The 26964-nt window shown below is 48.7% G+C and overlaps 1 protein-coding gene across 3 annotated transcripts in view; it reads left to right on the top strand.

Moving 5' to 3' along the window:
- The window catches only part of Rph3a (rabphilin 3A), a 68332-nt gene that overhangs the window by 19612 nt on the left and 21756 nt on the right, over positions 1–26964 (top strand). For all 3 annotated transcript variants that reach the window (XM_029533898.1, XM_029533899.1, XM_029533897.1), the window contains exons 3-7: positions 3814–3890; positions 9780–9791; positions 14826–14972; positions 24307–24436; positions 25799–25885. In XM_029533898.1, coding sequence (XP_029389758.1) covers positions 3832–3890; positions 9780–9791; positions 14826–14972; positions 24307–24436; positions 25799–25885 — 435 coding nt within the window. In that variant the 5' untranslated portion in view covers positions 3814–3831. The remainder of the gene's footprint in view (positions 1–3813; positions 3891–9779; positions 9792–14825; positions 14973–24306; positions 24437–25798; positions 25886–26964) is intronic.

Below are 26964 nucleotides of genomic sequence, written 5' to 3'. Positions count from 1 at the left end.
TGTTTGTTCCCAGTGCTGGCTGTGTGTCTTGGGATGAGTGGCCTCACCAGTCTGGGCTTCAGTTTCCCAGGGAAGGGGGCGCAGGCTGGTACTTAACACCAGGGAGGAGGAGGAGGAGGAACCAAGCAGCTCCGTGGCCTGCAAGGCATCTTACCTACTTGCCGAGCTCAAGGCCAGTAAGAGATGCTATCTTAAATACAAGGCAGCGCCAGGGAGAGGACCCAGCAAGGAAAAAGCTTGCCGTGCAAGGGTGAGGACCAGATATCACATCCCCAGAACCCACATTTAGTGTGGGCAGATAGGGTGGCTGCCTGCATCCCCGAGGGCAAGCTGGCTAGTGAGACTATCCAGAATCAGCAAGCTCTGGGTTCCAGGAGAGACCTCACCTCCACAATTAAAGCCAAGATACCTGTCGTCAACTTTGGGCTTCCGTAGGCACGAGTGCACACCCACTCACACATGCGTGTCCCCCCCGCCCCACGTAAACACACAGAAATACAGGTGCACACCACATACACACACACAGGAAAAAATAAGATGGGTGTCAGCGTTCATGAGATACAGCGAGGTCATCCTCTGGCCCCTGTTGGATGCCCTGTCTTGATCTCGTGTATGTTATCTCCCTTAACTGTGGTGGTTGCATGTTGAGATGGGTCTTACTTTTTTTTTCTTCTTCTTAGCTTTCACATAAGGAAATAGGGGTATAGGCGATTGGGAGTGTGCCCAAGGGGACCTCACTCAGAAGCGGCAGAACAATTTCAACCTTGTCTTCTTCCCACCCCAGGATCCACATTCACCAAACCTCTCATTGCCCAACATCCCCATCTCCTATGACACCGAGCCATAGTTCCCCCCTCCCCATTCTTCTTCCCTTCCTCCATTATGAGGTGCATATTCCATTTTTCCACTTCAAGACCAAGCCATCACTTTCTGGGGACACCCCACACTTACCCTCACGCATCAGTGCTAGCATGGCTGCCCAAATCATTTAGAATATCAGCATAATTCAAACCTTTTTTTAAGAAACACACACACACACACGCACACGCACACGCACACGCACACGCACAGAGGTTTTAAAAGGGGGAAGACATTTGTCTTTGGTTTTAATTAATGCCAGCTTGTTCATCCTGACTTTTAATACCGCTACCTCATTTGTCTTATTAAGTGCTTAGTTTTGCTTTTAATTAGTGTTGTTTATTGTCGCTGAATTTTAATTGCCAGTGCAGGGTCCCTAAAGGCTTCGGGGAGGATGCATCTGATGGAAGAGCCTAGTGGGCAGGCAGAGGACTTACTGTGGTCTGGGTGAGGACTAGTGTCCCCCTCAGTTCTGTTTGCCTTTGGGATCCCCGTTTGCTCCAGGTGACATAGGACCCTAAAGAGGCAAATGTGGGAGTTCGATGTCATTAGCTTAGGGTAGCCAAAATGGCAAATATTGGTTCAGGCATGGCTGGATCCAGCACCACCCATCATACCTGTTCACCGTTCCCCTGGAATGTTCCTCTAACCCCAAGCAGTAGGCTTCCCATGTGAGGCAGAAGCTGTCCATGCCAGCACCACCCACAGAATTCCAGCAGAGCTTCCATTGGCTCAGCTTAGGTCACGTGCTGATTCTGAGCCAATCACAGACCGGGGACAGGTACCACCCGCTGACTGACCAGAAGTGGGCCTTAGAGAACTAGGTGAACCCCATCTGAGCCTTACTGGTGGATTCTGAGAAAGGAGCCATCTGGAAGGAAAGCAGGGGTGCTCTTCCCCCACAAAATACTACATAAGAGGTGTATACAGACTGGGAAGATGGCTCAGTTAGTGAAGTAGTTGCCACACAGCACGAGTGCCTGTGTTTGACCCCCCAGAGTCATGTAAAAAGACAGTCCTTAACTAGAGCGGTGGAGAGAGGGTGGCGGGCAGATCCCTGGGGCTTGCTAACCAGCCAGCCTAGCTAAATTGGCAAGTTCCATGCCAATAAAAGACCAGAAGGCAGCTCCTGAGAATTGGTATCTAAAGTTTACCTCTGACTTAGATGAACACGTGCCTACACTCGCGCACACACACACACATACACACAAAACAGACACACACAGACACAGACATGCACAGACACTCTGGGACACAGAAGTTGGCATCAGTTTTGAACTCTACACGAACACCTGCAGGTGGCACAGATGCCTGAAACTCTCCAAAGTAGCGTGTGATGTCCCTGCCAGCCCAGCCCCACCGAGTCGCTTTGGATACTACTGTGGCTCTTAACTTAAACGAGCTTTGAAGTATTTTTTTTTTCTACTTATCTTCAAGCCACAGAAGACCAAGAAGATTCTGGGGGTGGGGGACTCACTGGTCCTTAGCAATGGGTGCTGACTGGGAGATGTAGGGACACAGGGCAGAGGAGCCCCACAGTGGGATGTTCTGGGATTTGAACAGTGGCAGTCGGGCTATGTAGATTAGCATAGTCCACAAGGATATGACAGCAGGCTGGCTCTGATGTTTCGCACCTCTGTGGGCTCACCAACCTCTGTGATCTCTATGAGCACTTATTGAGCACCAACTATATACCACATGCAATGCTGATTGCAAAGTAAGAGTTTCTGGATCCCTTATTCAAAACTTATGAAAAATTCCAAGACAGTGAGCACGGAGCTTTGAGCGTACGGTGTCTGTGTCACCTGCAGATGTTCGTGTGGGGGCATGAGATCCTTCCATATACAGTCCAGTCAGATGCTTGCCTCATAGGTCTATAAAGCTGGCCCCTTGTACACCGAGGAGCTACACTTGAACAAACCCATCCCTGATCCTGGAACTCATAGCTCTTACTGACTAGGTGCAGAGACAACAAGCAGACAAATCACATGCCACGCTAACCGAATAAAGAGGGCTAGGGGAGGGGCTTAGTGTGGCTAGTGGAGGCTCCCTCTTGGGAGAGGTGGCATTTGGGCAGAGACTGACAGAGGCGGAGAGTTGAAAGGTGGCTTCTTTCTTTTAGCACAGCGCCCTCAAGGGCCACCCAGGATGAGCAAGCATATGTCATTTTGGAGGCCAGACAGTGCAAATCAGGTCATTACCGAGGACAAATGGCTGCCCATGGGGTGGTGAACTTGGAGTCACTTTCATTTTGTGTTGCTATGAATGTTAGATTCCTGTGGAGAAGGGAGTTTTCACTGTTCCCTGGAGGTGCCAGTGGTATCCCTGCTTCTGACTGTGGAGGTCTTTGACAAATTGTGACATGTGTTTTTCAACATCCTGATAATGTGCAGAGGGTAAACTGATCCTGGACAGAGCAGACCCAGAGAGGCTTGAGTCACGTAACAAAAGGTCACATCACCAGCTACGTGTGAAGCAAAGAAAGGTCAATTTGTGTTCATGAGTCTGGAGATGCATGTCAAAGACTGGATGCCCCCATCCGCAGTGCCCTTTGGCATGGCTGGCACATCCTAATGCCAGAGCAAACCACTCACTCACACCATAGCCACGAAACAGAGATCACAGAACCGAGGTCCCTCATTCTTCTTCAAGGACAAGTTCTCGAGGATCACACCGCGTCCTTAAAGTCTATAATACTTCCTCCCACAGCACCATTATGGGGACACATATCAGCAATGGACAGAAAGCACACTGCTCCATCTCTCTCCACTAGGTGGCTGTAATCACCTGGGGACACTGCCCCTTAGGTGTGCAAGGTTCTCCACATAGACAGTGGAGATGCTGGGTCGAGATCCCTTCCTCTTCTGTGTTCCCACATGTGTGGCCTAGAGTTGGGGCTCATGAGATAAGAGTTGCCAGATGATTGGGTAACTGTCTTGGGTGGCTGTTTTCCAGGTGTGCCAGCCTTCCACCATGACTGACACTGTGGTAAACCGATGGATGTACCCTGGTGATGGCCCTCTGCAGTCAAAGTAAGTCCGGGGCGGCCCTGGGAGTAGCTCTTTGGAGCTAGTGGGCAATCCAGAGTGTAACAAGTGGGCAACACTTGAGAGAAGGAGAGTCATGGGTTGGGTCCCTTCCCTGGGCTAGGTGTGCGTGTGAGTGTGCGTGTGTATGTGTGTGTGTGTGTGTGTGTGTGTTGCATGCATGGGTGCATGGGTATGCATGCGTATGTGTATATGCATGCACGTGAGGCTCAAAGTTGACTTTGGATATCTTCCTTGATCATTCCCAACTCTGATCGAGGCAGGGTCTCTTACTGAACCCAGTGCTCACTGGTTCTTGCTGGTAGCTTGTTCTGGAAGCCCATCTCTGGCCCCCAAGTGCTGAGATTACAGGCATCTTCCACGCCTGGCTTTCTGGATCTAAACTGCAAGCCTCACACTTGTGTGAGAAATAGTTAACCTGTGGGGCCAGCTCCCTAGCCTCCCATCCCCCTGGTGGGTTTTATGGCATAAGCATCTCAATTTTCCATACTCTCCACCATTCCCTATTGTGTCTCTAATAGGGAACCTACTGTGGGTGTCTATGTTACCCACCCAGCCCAAAGAATGCAGAAGGGTTTTCTCTAATGGTCTCAATCTGCTGCAAAGAGAAGCTTCCTTGATGAGGGGTGAGGACAACCCTTACCTGGAGGCAGAAGGACTAATGTTTATAGATTGTTGCTAGGGATTCTGCTGGCTTAGCAAACTAATGGCCGTAGATTCTCCCTAGTAATGGCAATCTCATGAGTACTGAGTAGTTGGCTAGGTTTCCAGCACCAGGCATGGTTCCCCTCTTGCTCAGTAGGTTTTTGCCTCCATCCAGTTTGGCGTGTTCATTCATATCACCCTTGTTCCGCTCTTGTTGATGCAGCCATGTTGGTGAGTCCTTCTGGGTGTAGTTTGTGACATCACTAGGAGACACAGTCTCACAGAAAGCTGTCTGCTCCTCTGGCTTTTACAGCCTTTCTGGCCTCTCTTCTGAAATGTTCCCTGAGTCTGGGGTATGGGAATGTTTTGTAGATGTATCCATGTGCACTGGGCTCCATAATGCCTCATTTTGATGGGCTGTAATTTTCTGAACATGCCAAGCTAAACAGAGAAAAACTCCACGAGGTCTCAACCTTATACGAAGAACTGCAGGCAACTGAAGATACCCAGGAGTTGGGGGAGGTGGTTCTCCCCAGGGAAAAGTGTATATGTATGTGTGTGTGTGTGTGTGTATATATATATATATATATATATATATATATATATATATATATATATATGCATGCATGTGTGTGTGCACAAGCAATAACAATTGATGAAAAAAAAGAGGTCATGAATTTAAAGGAAAGCAGGAGAATTTGGAGGGAGGAAAGGTAATGGAGAAATGTAGTTAAAATACAATCTCAACCAGCACTTGGGAGGCAGAGGCAGGCGGATTTCTGAGTTTGAGGCCAGCCTGGTCTACAGAGTGAGTTCCAGAACAGCCAGGGCTACACAGAGAAACCCTGCCTCAAACAAACCAACAAAACAAAAAACAAAAAAAATCCAAACCAAAACGAAAAGAAATCTCAAAATCTCAAAATATCTACAATCTCACACCCCAGAAAAAGAATTTAAAAAATAATGCAGAAGAGATTTTCAATTAAGGTCACTTAAAAAAAAAATAAAGATTTATTTATTTATTTTATGTATGTGAGTACAATGTCACTGTCTTCAGACACACCAGAAGAGGGCATCAGATCCTCATTACAGATGGTTGTGAGCCACCCTGTGGTTTCTGGGAACTGAACTCAGGACCACTGAGCCATCACTCCAGCCCCTTAAGGTCACTTCTTATTGACTGTTCTTGGTCATATGGCCATACCATCACATTTTCCCCCCCTTATTTATACAATGCCCCCATTGCTGTCTCTTTTTTAAAAAACTTGATTTACTAATAGCTCACCCACTTTTATTAAAGAGGAAATTGTCTTTCACTAGAGGATGCAGTAGATTTACACACTTTCCAGGAAAGCTATAGGTAATTATAAAAATAAATCATATTTATTCTTTTTGAAACAATGTAATTATCATCTCCCTTATACTGTAGCAAAAGTGGGCTGTTGAGAGAGACCATTTTCAAAAGAAACTGTTACACCTGGCTATAGGCTGCAGGAAAAATAGAGAACTAAAAGAAACACCAAAGGGATTACCTACTCTAGATTGTAGCAAAACCAGACAATTAAAAGAAACAATGTTGCAAGTTGAAGGAGACTCTAGCAAAAACAGATAATTAGATGAAACAATGTAAGTGTTGTGCCTTGCTCTCTGTCTCCCCCTCCCTAAGATTCCCAGCTTGAGATATTTTAAGGCACACTACTTCTTTAAACCACTCTGTTACATTTTTAGGACTTTAAGTTACTTCGCTTCTGATGATTTCTTTCCATTATTTTTAGTATTTTCCTGGTTCTTTAAGTCTCCTGTTCTCTGATCAATTTTTGTCTGCTTGTTTTAGTTTTGAGACAGCATCTCACTACCTGGCCCAGGCTGGCCTTGAACTCTCAATTCTCCTGCCTCAGCTTCTTCAGTGCTGATGTTTTAGGTGTGTTATGATAAGGCCCATGTCTTTGATGAGCTTTGAGTCTAGGTTTTATGTCTTTGGCCTCAAGTGATCCCTTCTGATTCGGGGGTGTGCTGTTCTCCCTCGGCACTTCTTCGTAATCTATGTACAATTTCAGGACCTTTGCAAGCCAGTTACTGACCATGGCCATAATAAAAAATTAATTGATGTGAATTTACAATCGTACTTTATTACACATATGATGATGAGTATTTAAAATCAATCATGTTTAAATGACATTATGACAGGTTGATACTCTCTCTGCCATTGACTTATTATCCCTGGGTACCGTGAACACTACATGGAGGGATGTCTTAGCATGTCCCCAGCTCTGAATGTGGTTCATGTTGACATTCTAGTTAGTTACGACGATGACTGAGAGTATTGCTAAACATTTGTTATACACAACTAACTGAAGGCCTTGACCATCCAAGTCTGCTGTTTACTGTCCAACAGATTGTCCCCCGCAGTAACAACATTCATAATAACAATAAATATAAACATTTGTAATTAATATTATTCTTAGACAAGGTCTCACTTTGTAGCCCTCGTTGAACTGTGTGCATCTGTGTGGGTGTGTGGTGGCTGCATACACATGGATGCAGTACCCATAGAGGACAGAAGAGGGTGCAAGAGCACCCTGGATTTGGAGTTCCAGATATTTATGACTTTCCATGTCAGTTCTGGGAACTGAACCCTGGTCCCCTGCTCTTGAGTAGCTGGAGGCTCCTAACCACAGATCTTTCCACCCCATCTTTGTGTGTGTGTGTGTTTTTTTAATAGCAGGCCACTTCTTCTTTCCATTAAACTTGCTATTCGGGTTAAATCCCAGAATAGTTCCAGAATTTTATAATTTCCCCCAGTCTGTGAGTCAGGTTTTCTTTTCTCATAACAAACTCTTCAGGAGGGAAAACATTTTACATTGTGTTGAAATCTATGTTGTCTGTTTGTTTTGAAATGAATTAGTTGAAGAAAAATCCTGTTCTTTCTAACGATCCTTGAGCTACCATTGAAAGCAGGGCTCAGGTGTTAGATGTAGCCCACCAAGCATGAGGCCCTTGTGCCTAAATTGCTATAATCCTAGCACTTGAGAGGTAGAGGCAGGAGAATCATAAATTCAGTTCATCCTCAGCTACTGGTAGAGTCTGGAGCCAGGTAGGCGACACGAGACCTCATTTTTCTCTTAAATGGCTTTAATTGGTTTGTTTAAGACTTAGTTAAATCCTGGGAAGAGTTTTTTGATCCACTCAGATGTTCCGAAACAAAATTCCTACATCTGGGACCTGGGTTATATTCCCAGCACCCATGTGGCGACTCACAGCCATTTGTAACTCTATTTCCAGGAGAGCCCAGGTAGTTTCTTCTGGGCAACCCATACACCAGGCATTCATGTGGTGCACATACACACATGCAGGCAAAATACCTACACATATAAAATGAAAATAATAATAAAGAAATGTAAAGTCCTCTAACTGTTCCCTGGGTCTACCACAGCCTTCCCCTGAGTTGTATCCTCTCATGGACACTACAGAAATCTTGAGTGACCCCCTCAGCAGGATACCTTCTGAAGCATCACCCCCCCCACACACACACATATCATCTTGGATAAACTTACTATATAGATAATATTCCACTCTCCAAAAAAAGTGTGTCTCTGTGAGATAAATAGTTGGCCAGAGGGTGGACAGGGCAAACTATTTATTTTATTTAAGAAGCACTAGTTAATTAAAATCCCATCTATCAGAATTTACTTTCGTTGATAGGCAGCCAAACAATTTGCCTGGCAATTAAATCAGAATTACTCTAGAAGTCTAGACGTGGCTTCATTAACCGCCCCTGTACTCCCATGATGCATCTTGGTGCTCCGAACAGACCCGCTGCTGGCTGCCCCATTTCCTCCAGCCATTATTCAATAATGGCTGAACTGCGGCCATAGCACACACCGTTGAGCTTTGCACCACAGCTCGACGCAGGAGGAACATGACTGTTCACACTTTCCTCTGGGTGAGGGAGAACTGACTGTTCATCGCCTGTTGCCTAACCAAAGAAGCATGCCTGCTTTTGCAGTGTTCTGAAACCCCTTCTAGTTCAGCAGCATCCTGGAACCTAGTCATCCTGTCTGCGGGCCCCAGTGCATTGTGGGAAAGAATGCGCGCACTTGTTCCTGCCAGAGCTGGAGCACACTGAGGATGCTCAGAGAGATGCTGGTGCCTCTAGACAGCTGGCCTAGCAGACAGTGCCAGGGATGTGAAGTGGAAACCGGGGTACAAAGACAGGTTGCCACCTGCCTGTGGTTGCAAAAAGTGGGTATCCTTTCTAAAATAGACAGGCTTTCACCTCAACACAGGACAGTACATAGTCTGCTGTTCAGGTATTCTCAGTAGGATCCACCCTGTCTGAAATATGTGCTTCTGTGTACACACAGCCCAAGTTGAGGAAAATCAGACTTTCGTTGAATGACTTTCTTTAGTGTTACATAGAAACATTAGTTACATATATAAACTGGTCCGGCATGTGGCTCAGTTGGTAGAGTGCTTGCCCAGCACACACAAGACCCTGGGTTCAATTCCCAGAGCTGAATAAATATGGTGTGTGCACACCTGTGACCCCAGCATTGAGCAGGTAGAGGCAGAAAGATTAGGGGTTCAAGACATCTTTGTACGCTATGTGTATTCACACGAACTTCGTGTAGGCTTGTGAATTGCCCTACTTGGCCTCTACTTCCAGATGCTATCTTGTAGCCCTACCCAAGGTGGCCGTGGTTTAGATGTGACATTAAATAAATCCAATGTATGGAGGAGCACCTCTGTAATCCCAGCACCTGGGAAGCTGAGGCAGGGGGTTTTCTGTGAATTTAAGGCCATCTGAGGTACATTTGAGACCTTGGCTCAAAGCAGATGAATGAAATGACCATAAAGAGAGAGAGAGAGCGGGGGGGGGGAGCAGAGGCAGAGAAAACTGAAAGGTTATCAGAATCAAAATGATGACATTGTATCTGAATGACGCTGGTGTGACTGGAGGATTTTAAAAAAAAAAGATTTATTTTTTAATTATGTGTGTATGTTTCTGTATGTATATGCATGTGTGAGTGGAGTACCCATAGTGGCCAGAAGAGGGCAGCACTTCTCCTGGAGCTGGAGCTATAGGCTGCTGTGATCAGGCTGACAGGGATGCTGGGAAGGGAACGCTGCCCTTTAAAGTACACACTATTAACTGCAGCGGTCCTGAGGATTCTTAGCTAACGTCTCTTATTTTTTTCTTTCTCTCTCCCCTTGCTTGGCATGCCCCAGTGACAAGGAGCAGTAAGTATTTCACACCATTTCCGTTTTCTTAGCAGTTGAATTTTGATGCTTTTCCTGATTAATGTGATGAGCTGGTAAGGAAGAGGATGAGCCAATTTTACATATATATGCAAAAAAAGTGTGTGTGTTTTTCTAGGGAAGAAATTCCCATCTTGGTAGAAGATGGAATGTGTTCCTGAGGCAAGCCCACAGTCGATTCTGGGTAGTGTTTGGGACCTTGGGTGGCAGCCCTGTGTCTGACCCTACAGTTTTGCTAGAACCATACCTCTGGCCAAAAGCTGTAGCAATTGGGGCAGTGCTATTGGGTGGTCTAGGCCACACCTCCCAGTTGACTTCTTTTGGAGGTCACCCTGACTCCTGCGCACTGCGCCCTCAGCTCCCAGAGTCTGGCTTCAATCATTGCATGTGTGCACTGAATTAGATTCTTGTGCTAAGGATGCCAGGCAGCTCCACCCTCAGTGACAGACGCTTGCAGACACTGTAGTACGTCATTGTCACCCTTAAATGGTAGGATGCTAAGTCTTACCATCACTGTGACCTTATGTATCCTCTGCCTGTCTTTCATTATCCAGTGTGTATGTGGGAGGTGTCCACATGTAAATCGTAAAGCATCAGTGGTTAGATGGAGGTGTCAGTCATCACCTAGACTTCCTGTTGTGGCTGTAGTGGGGAGCAAACAGGCTGGAGTATTTCTGTCATTCAGCCTTTTCCTTCTCAAATAATCATACCCTTGGGATCCTCTGAGTAATTACGGGGCACAGATAACACCTACCAAAGAGACCCCATCCTTCTCGCTTTGCTCTGGGCCCCAGTTTATCCACATGCCCAATGGGAACATGTAGGCACTAAGTGGTCTCCTTAGTTGGCTGGTCTCCTTAGCTGCCAGATTAATGATGGGTGAGATTTCCGGGCCGAGGGGGACCGATGGTGCATGTCACCTCTCACACGTGGAATCTAGACTGAAGTGTATAGGCATGTGTGCTACAGAATGGATGGGAACCACGGAGGTGGGATGGAGGGGAGAATGTTCAAGGATGAACAGGGAGGAAGGGAGGCTGATGGAGGACACACGCTGTGATAGAAGAAGGGAGGGCTGTTTGGGAAGAGAAAGGGATCCGCGGGAGGAAAGATGGCATAGGCAGGGCAGCCAGGAAGGGAGTCAAGACAGTGAAGTTATAATCACATGGGAACACTGCAGTGAAACCCATTGCTTTGCATGCTAATTAACAATTTGATATCTCTTTATTACAAGACTGTGCATCGTGTGTATATAGGAACATAGAAAGATCAGAGGAGAGGGTGCTAGATCCCCTGAAACTGGAGGTATGGGGGGTGGTGGTGGTGAACAGCGATTTGGGTGCTGGGAACTGAATCTTGGTTTTTACACAAACAGTCAGAGCTAAGTCATCTCTCCAGCCCCTTAAGCAATTTAAAGACAAACAAAACAAACAAACAAACAAAGCACAGGTTGGACATCACGCAGTCATGACTCTACAGCTTCTCAAAGCTCATAGAAGCTTCCTGGTAACAAAGGTCGGAACGGAGAGAGTTCATTCTCTCTTCTTGCCCTTCCATCTCTCCTATCTCTCCCTCCCTCTCTCCCTCCTTCTCTTTCTTTTCTCTTCCCCTCCCATTCCTTCCTTCTTCCCTTCCTTTGTTGAAGAATTCTGTCAAGCGGTGTTGGCATACACCTTTAATCCCAGTACTCAGGAAGCAGGTGCAGGTGGATCTCTGTGAGTCCGAATCCAGCCTGCTCTACAGATTGAGTTCTAGGACAGCCAGGACTACATAGTGAGACCCCCCCCCATCTCAAGAAAAAAAATTACCAAGTACCTACTGTATACTGTCATGTTAAGCACCTGAGATGTATGCAAAGCCCAAGTATGAGTGATGTCTACAAACAACCCCTATTCAATGAATACACTCTCCCATATAAGGAACATACAGTTGTGGGACCCTGAAGAATATTATGTAGTCCAGACTTGGAGACCATGATGGGGGAGCTTTCCAGAGGAAGAGGGGTGTAAGTGGGAGGTCAGGTAAGGACTGGGCATCCTATGAGAGAGACAGATCTGGTTGGAAAGTATATATATATACATATATATATATATACATATATATATACATATATATATACATATATATATATACATATATATATGTATATATATATACATATATATATGTATATATATGTATATATATATATATATGTATATATACATATATATATATATGCAGCATAGAATTTCAGAGGTGCTGAGGGGGCAGATGACTCGCCTTTTTAGGACAGTGGTGACCACGACACCCCTCTGCATCTGCTTTGGTATGGCTAGGGTGAAGTCCATGCAGAGGGTCCTTGCAGATCATGGGTGAAAGTGTCTCTCAGCTCAGCCTTTCTGGTACCTACATTAAAATCGCCCCACTTATCTACAAAGATGCCCTCTAGACATCTGTGGTGCGGGCACCCCGGGAAGGGAGGGAGGGAGGAAGGGAGGGAGGGAGGGAGGGACCCTAGCACCTCGATTGCACTTTCATCATCCCATACCTTGGGGGAGTCATCGAGTATTAATAGAGGCATCTGGCAGTCATGTGACGATTGTGTGCATGACACGAATGCAGGTGGGTTGGGCCAAGGTGAGGTGTCCTCTGTGTGTTTCAGGGACACACACGGGTGGCACTTTCAGTAGGGTCACCCATCTCCTGTTGTCTAGACCCCCCTGCCGCGAGCTTTGGTGGCAGCGACCTTCCACTTTCAAGGACAGATGTGGCAGCAGCTGTTTCCGTGGATTCCCGACCATGCTGTCTCTAGTTGACATCCTCAGTCCCTTTCCCCAAGAGTCCTACATCCCGGAACTGAACATGCAGTCGTGATGGTCTTTCTGCTTCCGTTAGCAGCAGGGGTTTCTTTGAATAATATTTTATTCAAGAGCTGAATATTTGAGAGCACTGGGAAGATGGCTGGGTACGGACCTCTCATGGTCGAGAGTATTCACAGTGAACTTTATACAGCTACGACTTAAAATACTACTAATCTGGAAAGGGAGGAAGGGAGTCCTGTGGGTTCCTTGAAGGTTGTTTCTCTCATTGCTCGTGTGTGTGTATCAGCTAGCTTCTGCCGTGTAACAAAATGTCTTACAGCATCTTACTCAGTGGTCCCCATTTGTAGACATCCCTATAATCTCTAAGTTGTAAAAAACCCACTGAAGTAAACACCCTATCCTCAAGTTCTTGCCACTTAATCTCAGGCTGGGTCACCTGGAAACCTGCTTTCTCCGAGGAGGCGGCTGGCAGAGGTGGGATGGGCCCTCCGGGGCACTTCCTGGATGAGACATGGTCCTGTGTGTAACTTGTCCCATGGATGATAGTGCTTCCATCTCCAGCATTGGGTTTTAGCAGGATCCTTGATAGGGTGCTTGCCTGGCACGCATGAGGCCCTGGGTTTGATCCCTAGCACCTCGTACACTGGGTACGATGGGCCACACTGTAACTCAGCACTCAGGAGGTAGAGGCAGGAGGAGGATTGGGAATTCAAGGTCATCCTCAACTACATAGAAAGCTCAAGACCAGCCTGGGATGCCTGAGACCCTGTCAAGAAAGTAAGCAACAAAAACCCCAAATCCTCAAACTGAAATCTTACCAGTGGATCCTGGTCTTAAGGACACTTCATTGGAATCCTTTTGTAGAGGCTCCACTGTCCCAAGGTCCCCATGTCTACCAGGCTTTACAACCCAGGGGTCCCTTCTGTTCTCAGGGAATAAAGGGGCTTGGTTGAAAAGCCAGGCTCATTTCCCAATGATTGCTCTCTGAGTGGAAATATGTAATCCACGGGAGGCCGGTGGGCTCCCACTGAGACCCATGAGGGCATTTCCAAACACCAGCTGAGCTATGTGTCAACTAAACATCCTAGAGATATCAAGGGACGATTCAGAGGGAATGGCAGCTGCCAGCCACCTTCTGCTCCCTGCAGTCTACAGAGGGAGGCCGTCTTCCTGTTTGGGTCCTGAGGGACACTGTTCATTCCTGTCTCTCAAGTCACATTTGTGCAACTACTTGAGGTCCTGGTGGGTGGGACCACAAGCCCAGCGGGTTGTGTGGTGGTGGGTGGGAGGGGGGAGGAGCACTGACTGAAGGTGCCAGAGACCAGGCTGAACTGGAGAACATGTCCTTGGTGGGGTCTGCACTGGGCGCCAGGCCAGGGATGTTTCCCGAGTTTGAAGTGGAATTGTTTTGTAAAGGCAGGAAAGACACAGAGGGGGTGGGGGTGGGGGTGGGGGTGGGGTAGGGATAGCGTGGAGGTTCATATTGTTTGTCAGCTTCATAGTGAGATCTAGAATCATCCTGAAGATCTTCTGAGCATCCCTGGGGAGCAATGTGAGATTTGATCAGTTGACATGGGAAGACCAGTACCAAATGTGGGCAGCAGCAACCCATATCAAAGGGATTGCATGAGCTGGTCTTCATATTTCTCTAATGCCCAAGGATGTCATGTGATCGAGGATGTCACGTGACCGGGGATATCACAGGACCCCCTTCCTACTGCCTTTCCTAAATGAGCCCTTTCTCAAGCTGCTTCTTGCCAACTCTCACACCGATGAGAAAAGCAACTAAAACCAGGATCCCAGGAGCAATCAAGGAAAAGAGATGGTTGGAAAAACAAAATGTCTCTGGGTCAGGCCATTCTTGGGGTCCACCTGGCCTGACTTTGTCCCCTGCTGCTGCTGTGTATATGTGTAGGAATGGGTGGGAAGGGTTTAGGGTCTTTCTGGAAGTATCTTGGTTTCTAACTTTTTCACTTGCATGGTCCAGGGCACTTACTGAGCCGCAGGAGAGAGGCATAAAGGAATGATACAATGTTGATACATTGTTCAGATAGAGCAGCTGGGGCTCACAGACGGTCATTCTGCCCAGAGTCTCTGGGTCAGTTAGGCTCCCTGTAGAAGAAGTTCAGCCCCGGTTTTGCACATCCCTGGGTCACCTGTCCTGACCATTGGGATTTCTGACCTGCCTCATGCCTTCTCCTCTGCCTTGCAGGCTGCAGGCGGGATGGTCCGTCCATCCTGGAGCACAGACCGACAGGCAGAGGAAGCAGGAAGAACTGACAGATGAGGAGAAGGAGATCATCAACCGGGTGATCGCTCGGGCAGAGAAGATGGAAGCCATGGAACAGGAACGCATTGGGTAGGCTCTCCCTGATCATGACAGGATATGTATATGTATATGTATATGTATATGTATATGTATATGTATATGTATATGTATATGTCAAGTAGAATATACAAGAATACACCCAAGACTAAGCTATTAACCAATCATTCTCAACCTTCCTGACGCTTCAATGCTTTAATACAGTTCCTCATGTTCTGGTGGTCCCCAACCACAAAAATTATTTTAATTGCTACTTCTTAGCTGTAATGTTGCTACTGCTATGAAAAATCAAGTAAATGCCCGCATAGTCCGATGGTCTTAGGCAACCCCCGTGAAAGTGTTGTTTGACTCCCAAAGAGGACACAGCCCAGGTTGAGCGGTTGCTGCTCTAGAGTTACTCTGGCAATAGGCATTTGGCAGGCAGGTGTCATGTGGTGGCAGCCGAGGTGGACCCAGTGTAAGGAGGGACCCACACTCTGGGCTTAGAGAGGTTGCAGTTCATTGGTGGAACTAGAGCTCGAGAATTTACCTCCCTGAGCCCGATCTGCCTCTGATTCCTCATATACAAAATAGAGATGACATTCTTTGGTGAATAAATATCCAGGTGATAGCATACATTCAGCAAATGGTAGCCATCCAATCGATGGTTTAATTTTTTAAGCAAGAGGTTTTTTTTTTTAACTTACTCATGCTTTTGGTCTGCACTTGTGCTGCTGGGATGCTCCGGTTTTGGCAAGCTCTGGAGTTCCAGCAGCCCCTGGCTTCCCCGGAAGGAGAGTTGAGAGGCTTCCAGGAATCCTGGGCCAAATTTGGGCTGGCAGATAGACCTTTGCTGAGCTGGCGTATTTCCCCCCTGGCTTCCTGGAGTGGGGAGGGCTGCCCCGGAGGTCTAGGTAGGCTGTGTCTCCTTCATCCCAGCAGCCAACCCCCCACGGGCAGCATCTCCAGAGGCAAGCCCGACCGATGCTATTTGTGTCTTCAAAGCTTCACACCACTCTGTGCTTTCATTCCTGCTCTTCCTCCACCTCCCTGGGAAGGGAATCAGATGAAAACCGGGTAGGGCACAGGGATGTGGGAGCCAGTGAGACTGCAGAAGAGGTTCTGCTCTCTGGAACGTCCACTGTGGAACCCAAAGCTCTCAGTGAGGGAGGACTCTGCCTCAGTTTCCCCAGCCGGCTCTCGGGGGGCCTTCCTGCTCACTCAGCTGCTGAAGTGATTGGATGTGTCTGTTGAGGACCTCACCCTGCATTGTTGGCTGTGCCTCTGAGGGAAGGGGTTCTTTTTAAGTAGGTAGAGATTCAGGTATTCCTGTTCCTATCTGAGTCCTGATTCCTGGGTTGTCTTTTCTGTTACCCAAGTGAAGCCATCTGGGACAGCATGAGATCACTTTGAATAACATAGAAAATAATCCCCGCAAGGGGAGCCATTTCCTGTGCACCCACTATGTGCCAAGTCCTGCTCCAATTATCTATCTTCATCTATCTATCATCCTATTATCTATTATCTGTCTATTTATCTATCATCCTATCTATCTATCTATCTATCTACCTATAGACAGCATCTCATGTAGCCCAGGTTAGCCTAAAGTTCACTATGTAGCTGAGGATGACCTTGAACTTCTAATCCTTTGGCCTCTACTTCCTGAGTTCCGGGGTTACAAGCACGTGCCACCACACCCAGTTTTTGTAGTGCTGGGAATGAAACCCAAGACTTCAGGCATTGTAGACAAGCTCTCTACCCATTGAGCCCCAGCCCTGAGCCCTGTAGTATAAAACTTCATTTGATTCAACACAGTTCTGCTCCTATCTGCCCTACGGAGTGGATGCTATTGTACAGAAGGGGAAACTAAGGCACAGAGAGAGACAGGGTCATAAATGAACAAAGTTCTTTACATGCCTTGGTATATGTACAGAGATCAGAGGACAATTCCTGGGGGACCAGTTTTCTCCTTTTGCTGTGCAGCTCTGGGGATGGAACTCCAGTCATCAGTCTTGGCAGCAAGCCCCTCTTCCTGCTGAGCCCACTTGCAAGCCCCCTACCCCAAACTTCCAATTAAGAGTTCAAGCTTAGCAGGTGGTCTCTCCAGCAGACTCCTTCCTACCTTGTTAATCGGTCCCCCTATGCTGCTGCTGCCATCTGTGTCTGACTCTGGGTTCACAGGGAGAAGAGCATCAGGCCTCCCCGGCGGAGCCTTTTGCTTCCTCACTGGGACAGTTTTGTTGGAACCGAGAGCCCAGGAGAGCCCCGGGGCTGTGCAGAGTCTCAAGCTGTCTTCCTGCAGCTCCATCACAAGCGTCTAAATGCTCGCGTACCCTCTACCATCTGTCTAGCTCTGCTCTGCCCAGGATATGAGGATAGACAGTTAATGGCCAGGGACGAACCTTACCCAACTGCCTCATTGATACACATTCCCTCTCACGGCACACTGTGTAGGCTCCTGGTTTGCCCTCTACCACCATTAGGCGAAGCAGATTTGGATGAGATGGGAAACTTATAATTTTAACCAGGTTCTCCGGCTATTCACTGCTATGCAACAAAACACCAAGGGGGGGGGGGGGAATAGTGGCTTAAAGCCACAAAGATAAAGTTTTCCATTGTTCACAATTTAAAGGGTTAAGAATTCAGGCCTGGCTATGCCGGGTGCTTTTTCTGTTTCATGGGTTACTCACTTGCCCAGTTCACCTGCCAGTAGGATTATGCTACACCCACTGGAGGGTTCTGCGTCTTCTTGTTTCCCAAACCCCTCAACTCCTTCCTTGTTCAGTAGCCCACCCTGCCCGGCTCCTTTACTGCCAGAAGTGTAAGAGCGGAGTCCGCTAAATGTCTCAGACTGAGACCATGGTCTCTTGTGGAAGAGAAAGGTTTCTATCTCAATGGCTGAGACGTGCAGGGGAAGAGGAGACTGCCTGCCATCTTTGGAAACACCTCGGGGGAGTTGGGAACACACAGGAACCTAAGGGAAAGCGGCAGGGCTGTCCCACGGGGATTCGAGATCAGGAATACAGCGACCTCAGGGAAAAATAAAATCTCTCACCCCATGTGTTAGCAAAACACAGCCATGCCACATCTCCATGGAAACACGGCTGCTGGGGGCTTCCTCTGAGTGGCAAAGGCACAGTAAGTCTAGAATGGAACACTTGCCTAAAAATAATAATAATAATAATCACCCACCCTCCCCCATTCCCCGCTGTGACAGTCTCTGTCCATTGGGCTGTCCTTCTGTGTACTTCCTCCTGCCTGGATTCCCTCCAAGGCATTTGTGCGTCTCCTGCCTGCAAAGGAGGCAGCAGCTGGGTGGCTCTGTTCGAGGTCAGCTTCCTGAAACAGACGGACTCCAAAAAAGTAATTAGGGCTTGCCATTAACCTTGGCATCCCAACGCGATGATGGAGGGAGAAGCCAGAGAGATGAAGAAAGACCTGTTATTGCAGGATCCATTGTGTGCCTGCCGCCGTCCCTGCTGGGGTTCGCTACCCCTGTCAACTGTCTGGCACAGGACTTTTCCACAATGTATCTCCTTGGCAGGTGTCATTGGCGGGGCTGGACAAGGACACAGACAGACAGCTCAGTCTCTCCCGTTCTACACCAGCCTTTCTTTCCTTAGTCTGGAGCCCTGGCCTTCCATGGGTGTAACTCAGGGTCAGGGACACCCAGTGTTCGGGACATAGTTATACACACAATTCTCCTTCTTCTTCTCTCTTTTTTTTTTTTTTCAGAAGAAGCAAATATCTATAGATTTCATCAGGTTCAGTATGACTCTGTAACCTCCCGTTGTTAAAAAAATGTTGAGTTGCGCCTCAGTTTCCCCAAGTATTAGACAAGTGCTTTTCAGTATCCATTCAGCCTTAGTCTTTTTACTGGCACATGCCTGTAATCCCAGCATTAGCATCTGGAGGCTGAGGCAGGAGGATCTCAAGTTCAAGGTCAGCCTGGGCTTAGCGTGAGGTCTGTCTTTAAAAAAAAAAAGAAAGAAAGAAAAAGAAAAAGAAAAAGAAAAAGAAAAAGAAAAAGGAAAATAAATCCCAAAGCTAGAGAGCTGGCTCAGTAAAGTAACTGCCTTGCAAATGTGCCAACCTGAATTCACATCTACAGATCTTGTATAAAGCCAGCAGGAGGTGGGGAGCTGGGATGCTGGGGACAGTGAATGGAGACAGGCTGGTCCCAGGAGCTGATAGGCCGCTGGCCTATAGAATCAATGAGCAGCAACCAGGTTCAGTGAGAGACTCAGTCTCAAAAATTAAGGTGGAGAGAAACAAAGGGAAACATTGATTTTTGACCTCTACACAGGCCTGCATGCACACACGCACACACACACAAACACACAAGCTCTCGTGATCGTGTGCACACACACTTTGTGAAATCTGTTGTTAGTACCAAAGTAGATGACAGTTTTCTGACTTGGTGCTGTGTCTGCCATCAAGGGGATGTAAATGGACACACTGAGTGACTGTGGGTAGGCTGTAAACTCATTGGCGAAGTCTTTCGCTGGGTCTCTTTAACCTTGAAGCATCCCGTACCTCATCTGTCCGGTCAGGTGGCTCCCAAGTCCCTCTCACTCCCTGCTCTTCAACCTCATTACCCACCCACCTGTGGGCCTGGGGAATTCTTCATATTGAGGGCCGTGCTGTGCACCATACAATGTTTAAACAGCATCTCTGGCCTCTACCTACCAGATGCTTATAGGTAAACCCCAGCAGCTGTGATAACCAAATGTGGCTCCAGACACTGACCATCGCTCCCTGGGGGCAGAGTCATCCCTGGCTGAAACCATTTCCCGTGTCCCTTTGCTGATGATGGTTCATGAACAGAAGATGTGAGTGGAGGAGTCTGCCGAAATCATAGCCGGCTTCTAGGGGGATGATGGAAAACAATACTGTGCTAAATCATCTAATGTCTGTCCCATGCTTAGAGCTCCCAGCAGTGGCCCCGTGCTGCACATTATTGCCATCAGCATTTTTCCTAAGTGAGAGAACTGAAGCACAGAGAGGGTACACAACCTGCCCGGAGCCACACAGTTAACAAGCTAGGGACCTGGGAACAAGAGCCCAGGCTAGCCCACTGCTGTAGCCCTTTTCTACGGTCCCACAGAGAGGTATTTCTTGCACCCTGGGCCATGAACTCTCAGATGCTGTGTGCTTCCTCCCACCCTTGTAACGTCCTCAGGGAGAGAAAGGTTCATTACTGCCTAACGGCCGAGGAACCTGACGCCACACGCTCAGGTGCGCACAGCCTTCCTGTGGCCACATGAGTCTTTGGAGTTAAGCATCTTTTACATTCTGCTGCCTCTGGGGACTGCAAGTGGCGAGGGGAGTTGACAGATGGTGGAGGGACGTGAGGAGACAGGCATTCACAGGTGTCTCAGATAGCTGTCTGACTGATTGCTTCGCTACTCTCTCCCAGCTCCATTTATCATGACTGGAATGGTGGAGGGGCACAGACTGAGCCACAGCCCTAAGCGCTGGATGACATAAAATGTCCCTCATCCGACATCCAGGCAATTAGACCAGCCTCCAGTGCTGCTTGTGAGGGATGGCCCCCTGCGTGCCTCAGTGTCCCAGTCGGTAAAGCAGGGGTGACTAGCAGAACCCATCTCACAGGTGCTTACTGCTCAAAGAAAACATGGTGGGGAGTACTTAGCACAGCACCCGGCATACTACATATCCCAAAACAGGGTTGGAGTACTTAGCACAGCACCTGGCATACTAAATACCCCAAAACATGGTGGGGAGTACTTAGCACAGCACCTGGAGCACTACATACCAAACAACATGGTGGGGAGTACTTAGCACAGCACCTGGAGCACTAAATACCCCAAGGTGAGATGGGAGAATTGGCGAGCTGCCTGGTCATTTAAGGACTGGTTCTGAGAGCCCTGCCTAGGAGCCTGGGTCTGGCTTCCACCACCAGAGCAGCCATTTCCTGATCATGGCAGATGGGCCATCTCCATTCCCGATAAAATTACAATCCCAAAGCTTAATACATTCCACGCTAATATCCCCCTGTTTGCCAATCAGGGGGAGGCAAAGAGTGAGTGGAAGGATTCGGGAATTGATGGGGTGGGGAGAGGGGAGGTGGGAAACAGAGAGATGGACAACACAGCACCCACCATCTGTGTTGGGAATCATTGTGAGGGAGGGGGCGGTGGTGGCTCTGGCCCCACCTGCTTGATGGTGGAGGCACTTCCCATGCTGGGTTAGGGAACCAGTGCACAGAACCACAGCCCCTAGGTAGGCGGGGAGACTTCTGTCATGCTGTTCCCCACTACGACAGAAAGCCATCTGTCGCCTCTACATCTCAGGGTCCCCAGCATTGCTAACTGCCAGCCCAGAGAGTGGCGAGGATGTCGCGGAGGCCAGCTTGGGCTTTCACGGGCTTCCATGTGTTGGTGATTCACAAACACACAGCTGATGCCCTTAGCAGGGCAGGCTGGGGATGACTTCTCCCCAGAGCCCAGAGCCATGATCATGTGTGTAAAGGTGTGGTTTCACATGTAGATGCTGCTCTTCCGAGTGTGCACTGCATACACCGAGGCACAGGTATTCCCATGGACCTGTGTGTGGGTCCTGACCCCTTTGGCAAACCTCTATCTCCAAAAATGTTTACCTTATGATTAATAACAGTAGCAAAACTACAGTTATGAAACAGCAATGAAATAATTGTATGGTTGGGGGACACCACAACACGAGGAACTGTATTAAAGGGTCGTAGCATTAGAGGGGTTGAGAACCATTGTCCTATGGAGGTCTGTTTAGAGCAAGCCTTGAGCTCTGTAGTCACCACAGCCTCTCACAAAACAGAAGGATGGGTTCCCAAGCCAATAGCAGCACCCTGGCCACAGAGACACATGGGAGAACCCGAGAACACAGAAAGCACAGACGTTAGCTTTCCAGGCGTCGTAAAGTTAATTGGGCATGTAAAGACCTAGCTGACGAGTGACAGCTACTGACAGTGGCCAGCTAATTGGGTGTTTGAGCAGAGGATGAGTGGAAAGGAGACAGCTATAAAATCGGGCTGCCCCAGGGACCGTCTCAGCGCCAAGGACCAGAAGGGACATCTGGGTGTTTTGGTCTCTAGAACCTCAGGTCTCTGAGTGATACCCACATTAGGAGGTTTGAGAGGTGGCTTGTATGACCCTACTTAGAGCAGAAGCTAGGCAGAGGGTATCAGGGGAGCCAAGGTCACTCAAGGTCACTGGACTGGTTAGTGCTTTTGTCAGTTTGATACAAGCTAGAGTCATCTGGCAAGAGGGAATCTCGGAAAATGCCTCCATCAGATTGGCTTTCAGGTAAGTCTATGGGGACCATTTTCCCGATTGATGATTGGTGTGGGAGGGCCCAGCCCACCATAGGTGGTGCCATTCCCTAGGCAAAGTGGTCCTGGGAAGCATAAGAAAGGTGGCTGAGTGTGAGCCTAGCAAGGGGGCATGCCAGAAGGCAGTATTCTGGGGTCTCTGCTTCAGTTCCTGCCTCCAGATTCCTGCTTCAATTTTCCCCAGTGATGGACCAAACACACCCTTTCCTTCTCCCAAGATGCTTTTAGTCATGGTCTTCATCACTGTAACCAAGTTAGCTCAGGCAGCAACTGGTACTAGAGAGTAGGCTACTACCGTGACAAACCTGACCATTATGTCTTTGGGAAGATGGAGGAAGGATTTTGGAGCTTGGCACTGGCAAAGCCACTGAGTGCTCAGAGCTTAATGAGCCATTGCGGCTTGGCCTAGCCAGGCTGAAAGAGACAGACAGACAGACAGACAGACAGATAATGGGGCCTTGCTTGGAAGACTTCACGGGGGCTGTTTGTAAGCCCCTTGAAGACAGACTCTGTGGGGCTGTTTCTCTGGAGTTGTTTTGTGAATCTGGGATTTCCTCTCCGCTGACGCTGAATAACCAGCCGCAATTAGGAAAACACCAGCATAGCCAAGGCAGGATTCGAACTCACACCTTTTAGCCTTTTGGCTGCGTAGATTGAGCGTGGGAAATGTCCTTTTCTTGTCTCATGGAAGGTGGCGTGGGTTCCCCATGAGAGGTAAAATGGGGAAGGAAAAATGACGTTTCTGGAGGGGACAGGGACAATGGTGGCCGCCGGCATTTTGATTTTTCTTTCCTCTCCGGTGCCCACAACAACGTAACACCTCCGACCTCAGATCCACAGTGTGACTGATTCTGCACCCCGGCTTGGGGCTCTTTTCCCACTTAGCATATGGAGGCAAGGGTTCACTCGAGGTCCCCCTCACCTCTTTCTATCTGGCAGGGGATGGAGCTGGCATGGTCTGGGCATGGCTCGGGAGTGGAGCTTCAACCCAGCACACAGGAGGTCCTGGGTTCCATTCCCAGGGCCAGAAAAAAAAATCAATTCAGGCAGCCAAACATTTAGGCAACCCAGAGCCTCCCAGGGATCTCCATGCCCATTTTTTGTTTTGTTTTGTTTTGTTTTTAAACTTGGATTCTGGGAAATTAAACTCAGGTTCTCATGGTGGCAAGGAGACCATATTTGATGGTGGTGGCCAAGCTTCCAGGCAACCCCTCTGGAGGCTGTGGTTTCCAGGACCTTCCAAGGGCTCCATTGCTCACTCTTCACTGTGAGCTACAAACCTCAAAGGGATGGCCATGCCCTGCTCCAGTGCCCTCCCCCATGCCCATCTGAGTCCTATAATAAGACAATAAGCCTTTGGGGTTTGTTTGTTTATTTGTTCAGCTTGAGCTCTATAACCCTGAAATCCAACCTGACCTGGGACTCAGAGCAATCCTCCTGCCTCCACTCCCCATGTGCTGGGATTACTGATATGAGCCACCTCACCTAGCTGGACCAGTAAGTCTTTGGTTGAAGGAAAGGGCATGGAGAGGACTTGAAATTTGTAGATGATATGTCGGGAAATCCAGAGGCCAAAGACCATACAGGGTGCCCACATGTGTGCTCTTTACACCGACAGCTTTCTAGAAAGTTCCACCTCAGATCCATGCTCCAGAGTCTGCGGTTTTTGGCTGGTGTCTGCAGTGAGCTTACTTTGAGAGCATGTGTTCCAGATGCCTGCAACGATGGCTGAGCGCACGTGTACCACAGTTAGCTGGACTCAAAAGCTCTGAAGGCAGCTCCCTGGAGAAAGCCATTCTATGGAAGAGGTGGCATGAGTTAGGAAAGGCCTGAGCCTGAAGCTGGTAGCACAGAAGGCTGCTGAGGGGCCCGGACTTGGAGTGGGTCAGACATTCCAAAAGTGCTGGCACCCGGAAGCCAGGAGAGGTTCCACAGCCACTGTCAGAGTCAGAGACTCTGAGGTGGAGGGCCTCTCTCTGCATGGGACACACTGGAGGCCCCTGATCCTGTGTGTGTGTGTGTGTGTGGGGGTTCCTTACTGCCTTGTCTCTGCTCCAGGCGCCTGGTGGACCGTCTGGAGACCATGAGGAAGAACGTGGCTGGGGACGGCGTGAACCGCTGCATTCTGTGTGGGGAGCAGCTGGGTATGCTGGGCTCGGCCTGTGTCGTGTGTGAAGACTGTAAGAAGGTACCACCTCCTGGCTCCCTTCTGTTCCTGTTGGGCACCTACATGGGAAAGGGAAATTTGTGTGTGTGTGTGGATGGAGATTGGACTGTGGGTTCTGAAGGCCTGGGGTCTGGAGGATGGAGCTTGCCTCCTGAAGAGCAGCCGCTGCAGGGATGTGAATTCTGTAGGATGCTCAGTCTCCCAAGGTCACCTTGGCCCTGGTTCGTCCCCTGGAAGGTCTCCATGTCCCTGTAGAGCCAAGCTCTATGCAAGATGAACTCAGGGCTCTGGGGCATGAGGACCCTGGTTATGGGTTAGTTCACACGATAAGTGTGTAGTCTAAAGATCATTCTGTGTCTCTCTCTGTGTCTGTGTGTGCGCATGCCTGCACACACATGAACACATGAGCTTACACACATATGTGTGTTCCCTTAACATGCATCAAGGCACAAGAGACTTAGCAAAGGCAGGCAAGATGGCTCAGCAGGTAAAGCCTAGTGACCTGAGCTCAATCCCAGAACCCTGGTCAAACAGAAGAGGACTCCATAGAGTTCTGACACATGCACACTCCAAAGCACACAATAGTAATAAATAAAATTTACTTTTTAAAAAGAGAAACATAGGAAGCCTCGCTCCAGCCAGCTTGGACTCATTCTTTCAAGCAGGGAAGCCCCCCCCCCCGAGCCCCTACCCCGTGTTCCTCAATCCTTCCAGAACAAGATTCCACTGTCTTTGGCTCACCTGATCCCACACAAGGGATTTCAGAGACTCACCCATAATGCCCCGGGTCTCCTGCCTTGTGAACTGTGCAGCCTATAGGGTTCAGTACTGGGGAAAGTTCATCTGGAAGACATATATTACCACAGCCATTTTGAGAGACAATTTTGTACACGCCTAAGTTTTCCTATTTGCCCTCAGCTGCTAAGAAGCTCATCCCAGAGTACACTGTCCCTTTGTCCTGTCTGGTTGTTGTTCAGATTCTGTTCATCTGCTGCAGTGGGTGGACTTGTAGTCACAGCTAGAGTCGTCTCGGGTCTTCTGGGGAAAGAAAGAAGCCGATAAACTAAACAGATATACTGAATTTTCTTCTTAAACACCATGCCAATGGCTTCCTCCATGTGGTGGCTGAGAATCCAGCCCCCATGGGGTGGATTCTGTTAGAGACCTTTCCTCCAGCACTTGGGAAAGAATCCAGCTCTTGCCATCAGCAGCAAGACCCCAAGTGAAACTTTATTCTAAGTTAAGTGAGAAAGGATTCAGCCCTTTGCTTCTGCTACAAGATCCCGAACCCCGTTGCTACCCTTCTTCTGCCCATCCCTAGCCCCCCAACAGCTCAAAGCACACCTAGGTGAGGTGCGCTTCTTGGATGTGTTTTGCCCGCAGAATGTCTGCACCAAGTGTGGGGTTGAGACCTCGAACAACCGCCCGCATCCGGTATGGCTCTGCAAGATCTGCCTTGAGCAGAGAGAGGTGAGTGGTCCGGCCTGTTCCTGGAGGCAGTGGGACAGGGTGGCACTTGGAGCCTAGGGGGCTCAGCCTGGCTCTTGGGTCTTGTGGGTTTGGTGGGAAAGGAACTGGCTTAGGGCTGGGATGTGGTTGAGTGGGTGGCATCTTTGCCTAATACATTCGAGACCCTGGATTCTGTCTCTAACTGGGCCTGGTGGTGCTCACCTGTCATCTTAGCACTGGAGTGGTGGAGGCGGGGAAAAGTAGGAGTTCAAGGTCATCCTCCAGCATGTAGTGGATCCATTTCAAGGTCATCCTCCAGCACGTAGTGGATCCATAAGACCCTGTCTACAGACATCAAAGGGATGAGTTTGGCTGGCGAGACAGCAGAGGATGTGTTTGCATCTTCCTTCCTGTGTTTTCTCCTTTCTTCCCTTTGCCCTCTCTATCACTACCTTCTGATTGCTTCCCTCCCTACCCGCCCCCTGCCCCTCACTTTCTGGGTCTTCCTCTTCTAAGTCTCTCCCTCCCTCTCCCCACCCCCACATAAGTGTGTGCACACATGTGTGCTGGTACGCTTGACCAGGTGTGAACCTGTGGAAACCAGAGGTCGACATCAGGTGTCTGCCTTCATTGTCCCCGCCCTGCTTCTTGAGTCAGGGTCTCTCAGTGAGCCTGGAGCTCGGGCGTTCAGCGAGGCTCTCTGGCCAGCAACCCCCCAGGATCCTCCTACTTCTATCTCCCACGGCTGGAATGACAGGCACATACTGCCCAGATTTGATGTGGGTGCTGGAGATGGGGAGGTTTGGTTCTCAGCCTTGCACTTCACCAATTGAGTGACTCCCAGGACTCTGTGCATACCCCCTACTCCCCGCTGTCAGCTGTCTTCCCCTTATTTTCCACTCCTTTCCGTCTCCCTTTCCCCATATTTTATCTCCTCACTCTTGCTTCCTTCCCTTCCTTCTACTTCGTCTTCTGCCTCCCCCCATGCTTCAGCTCCTTTCTCTGCCCCTTCTCTTTCTCTTTCTCTTTCTCTTTCTCTTTCTCTTTCTCTTTCTCTTTCTCTTCTCTCTCTTTTTCTCTCCTCCTCCTCCTCCTCCTCC

The sequence above is a fragment of the Mus pahari genome, chromosome 23 (assembly GCF_900095145.1).
Source record: "Mus pahari chromosome 23, PAHARI_EIJ_v1.1, whole genome shotgun sequence".
In the NCBI taxonomy this organism is placed as follows: Eukaryota; Metazoa; Chordata; class Mammalia; order Rodentia; family Muridae; genus Mus; species Mus pahari.
This window is presented reverse-complemented; position numbering and strand designations above follow the sequence as displayed.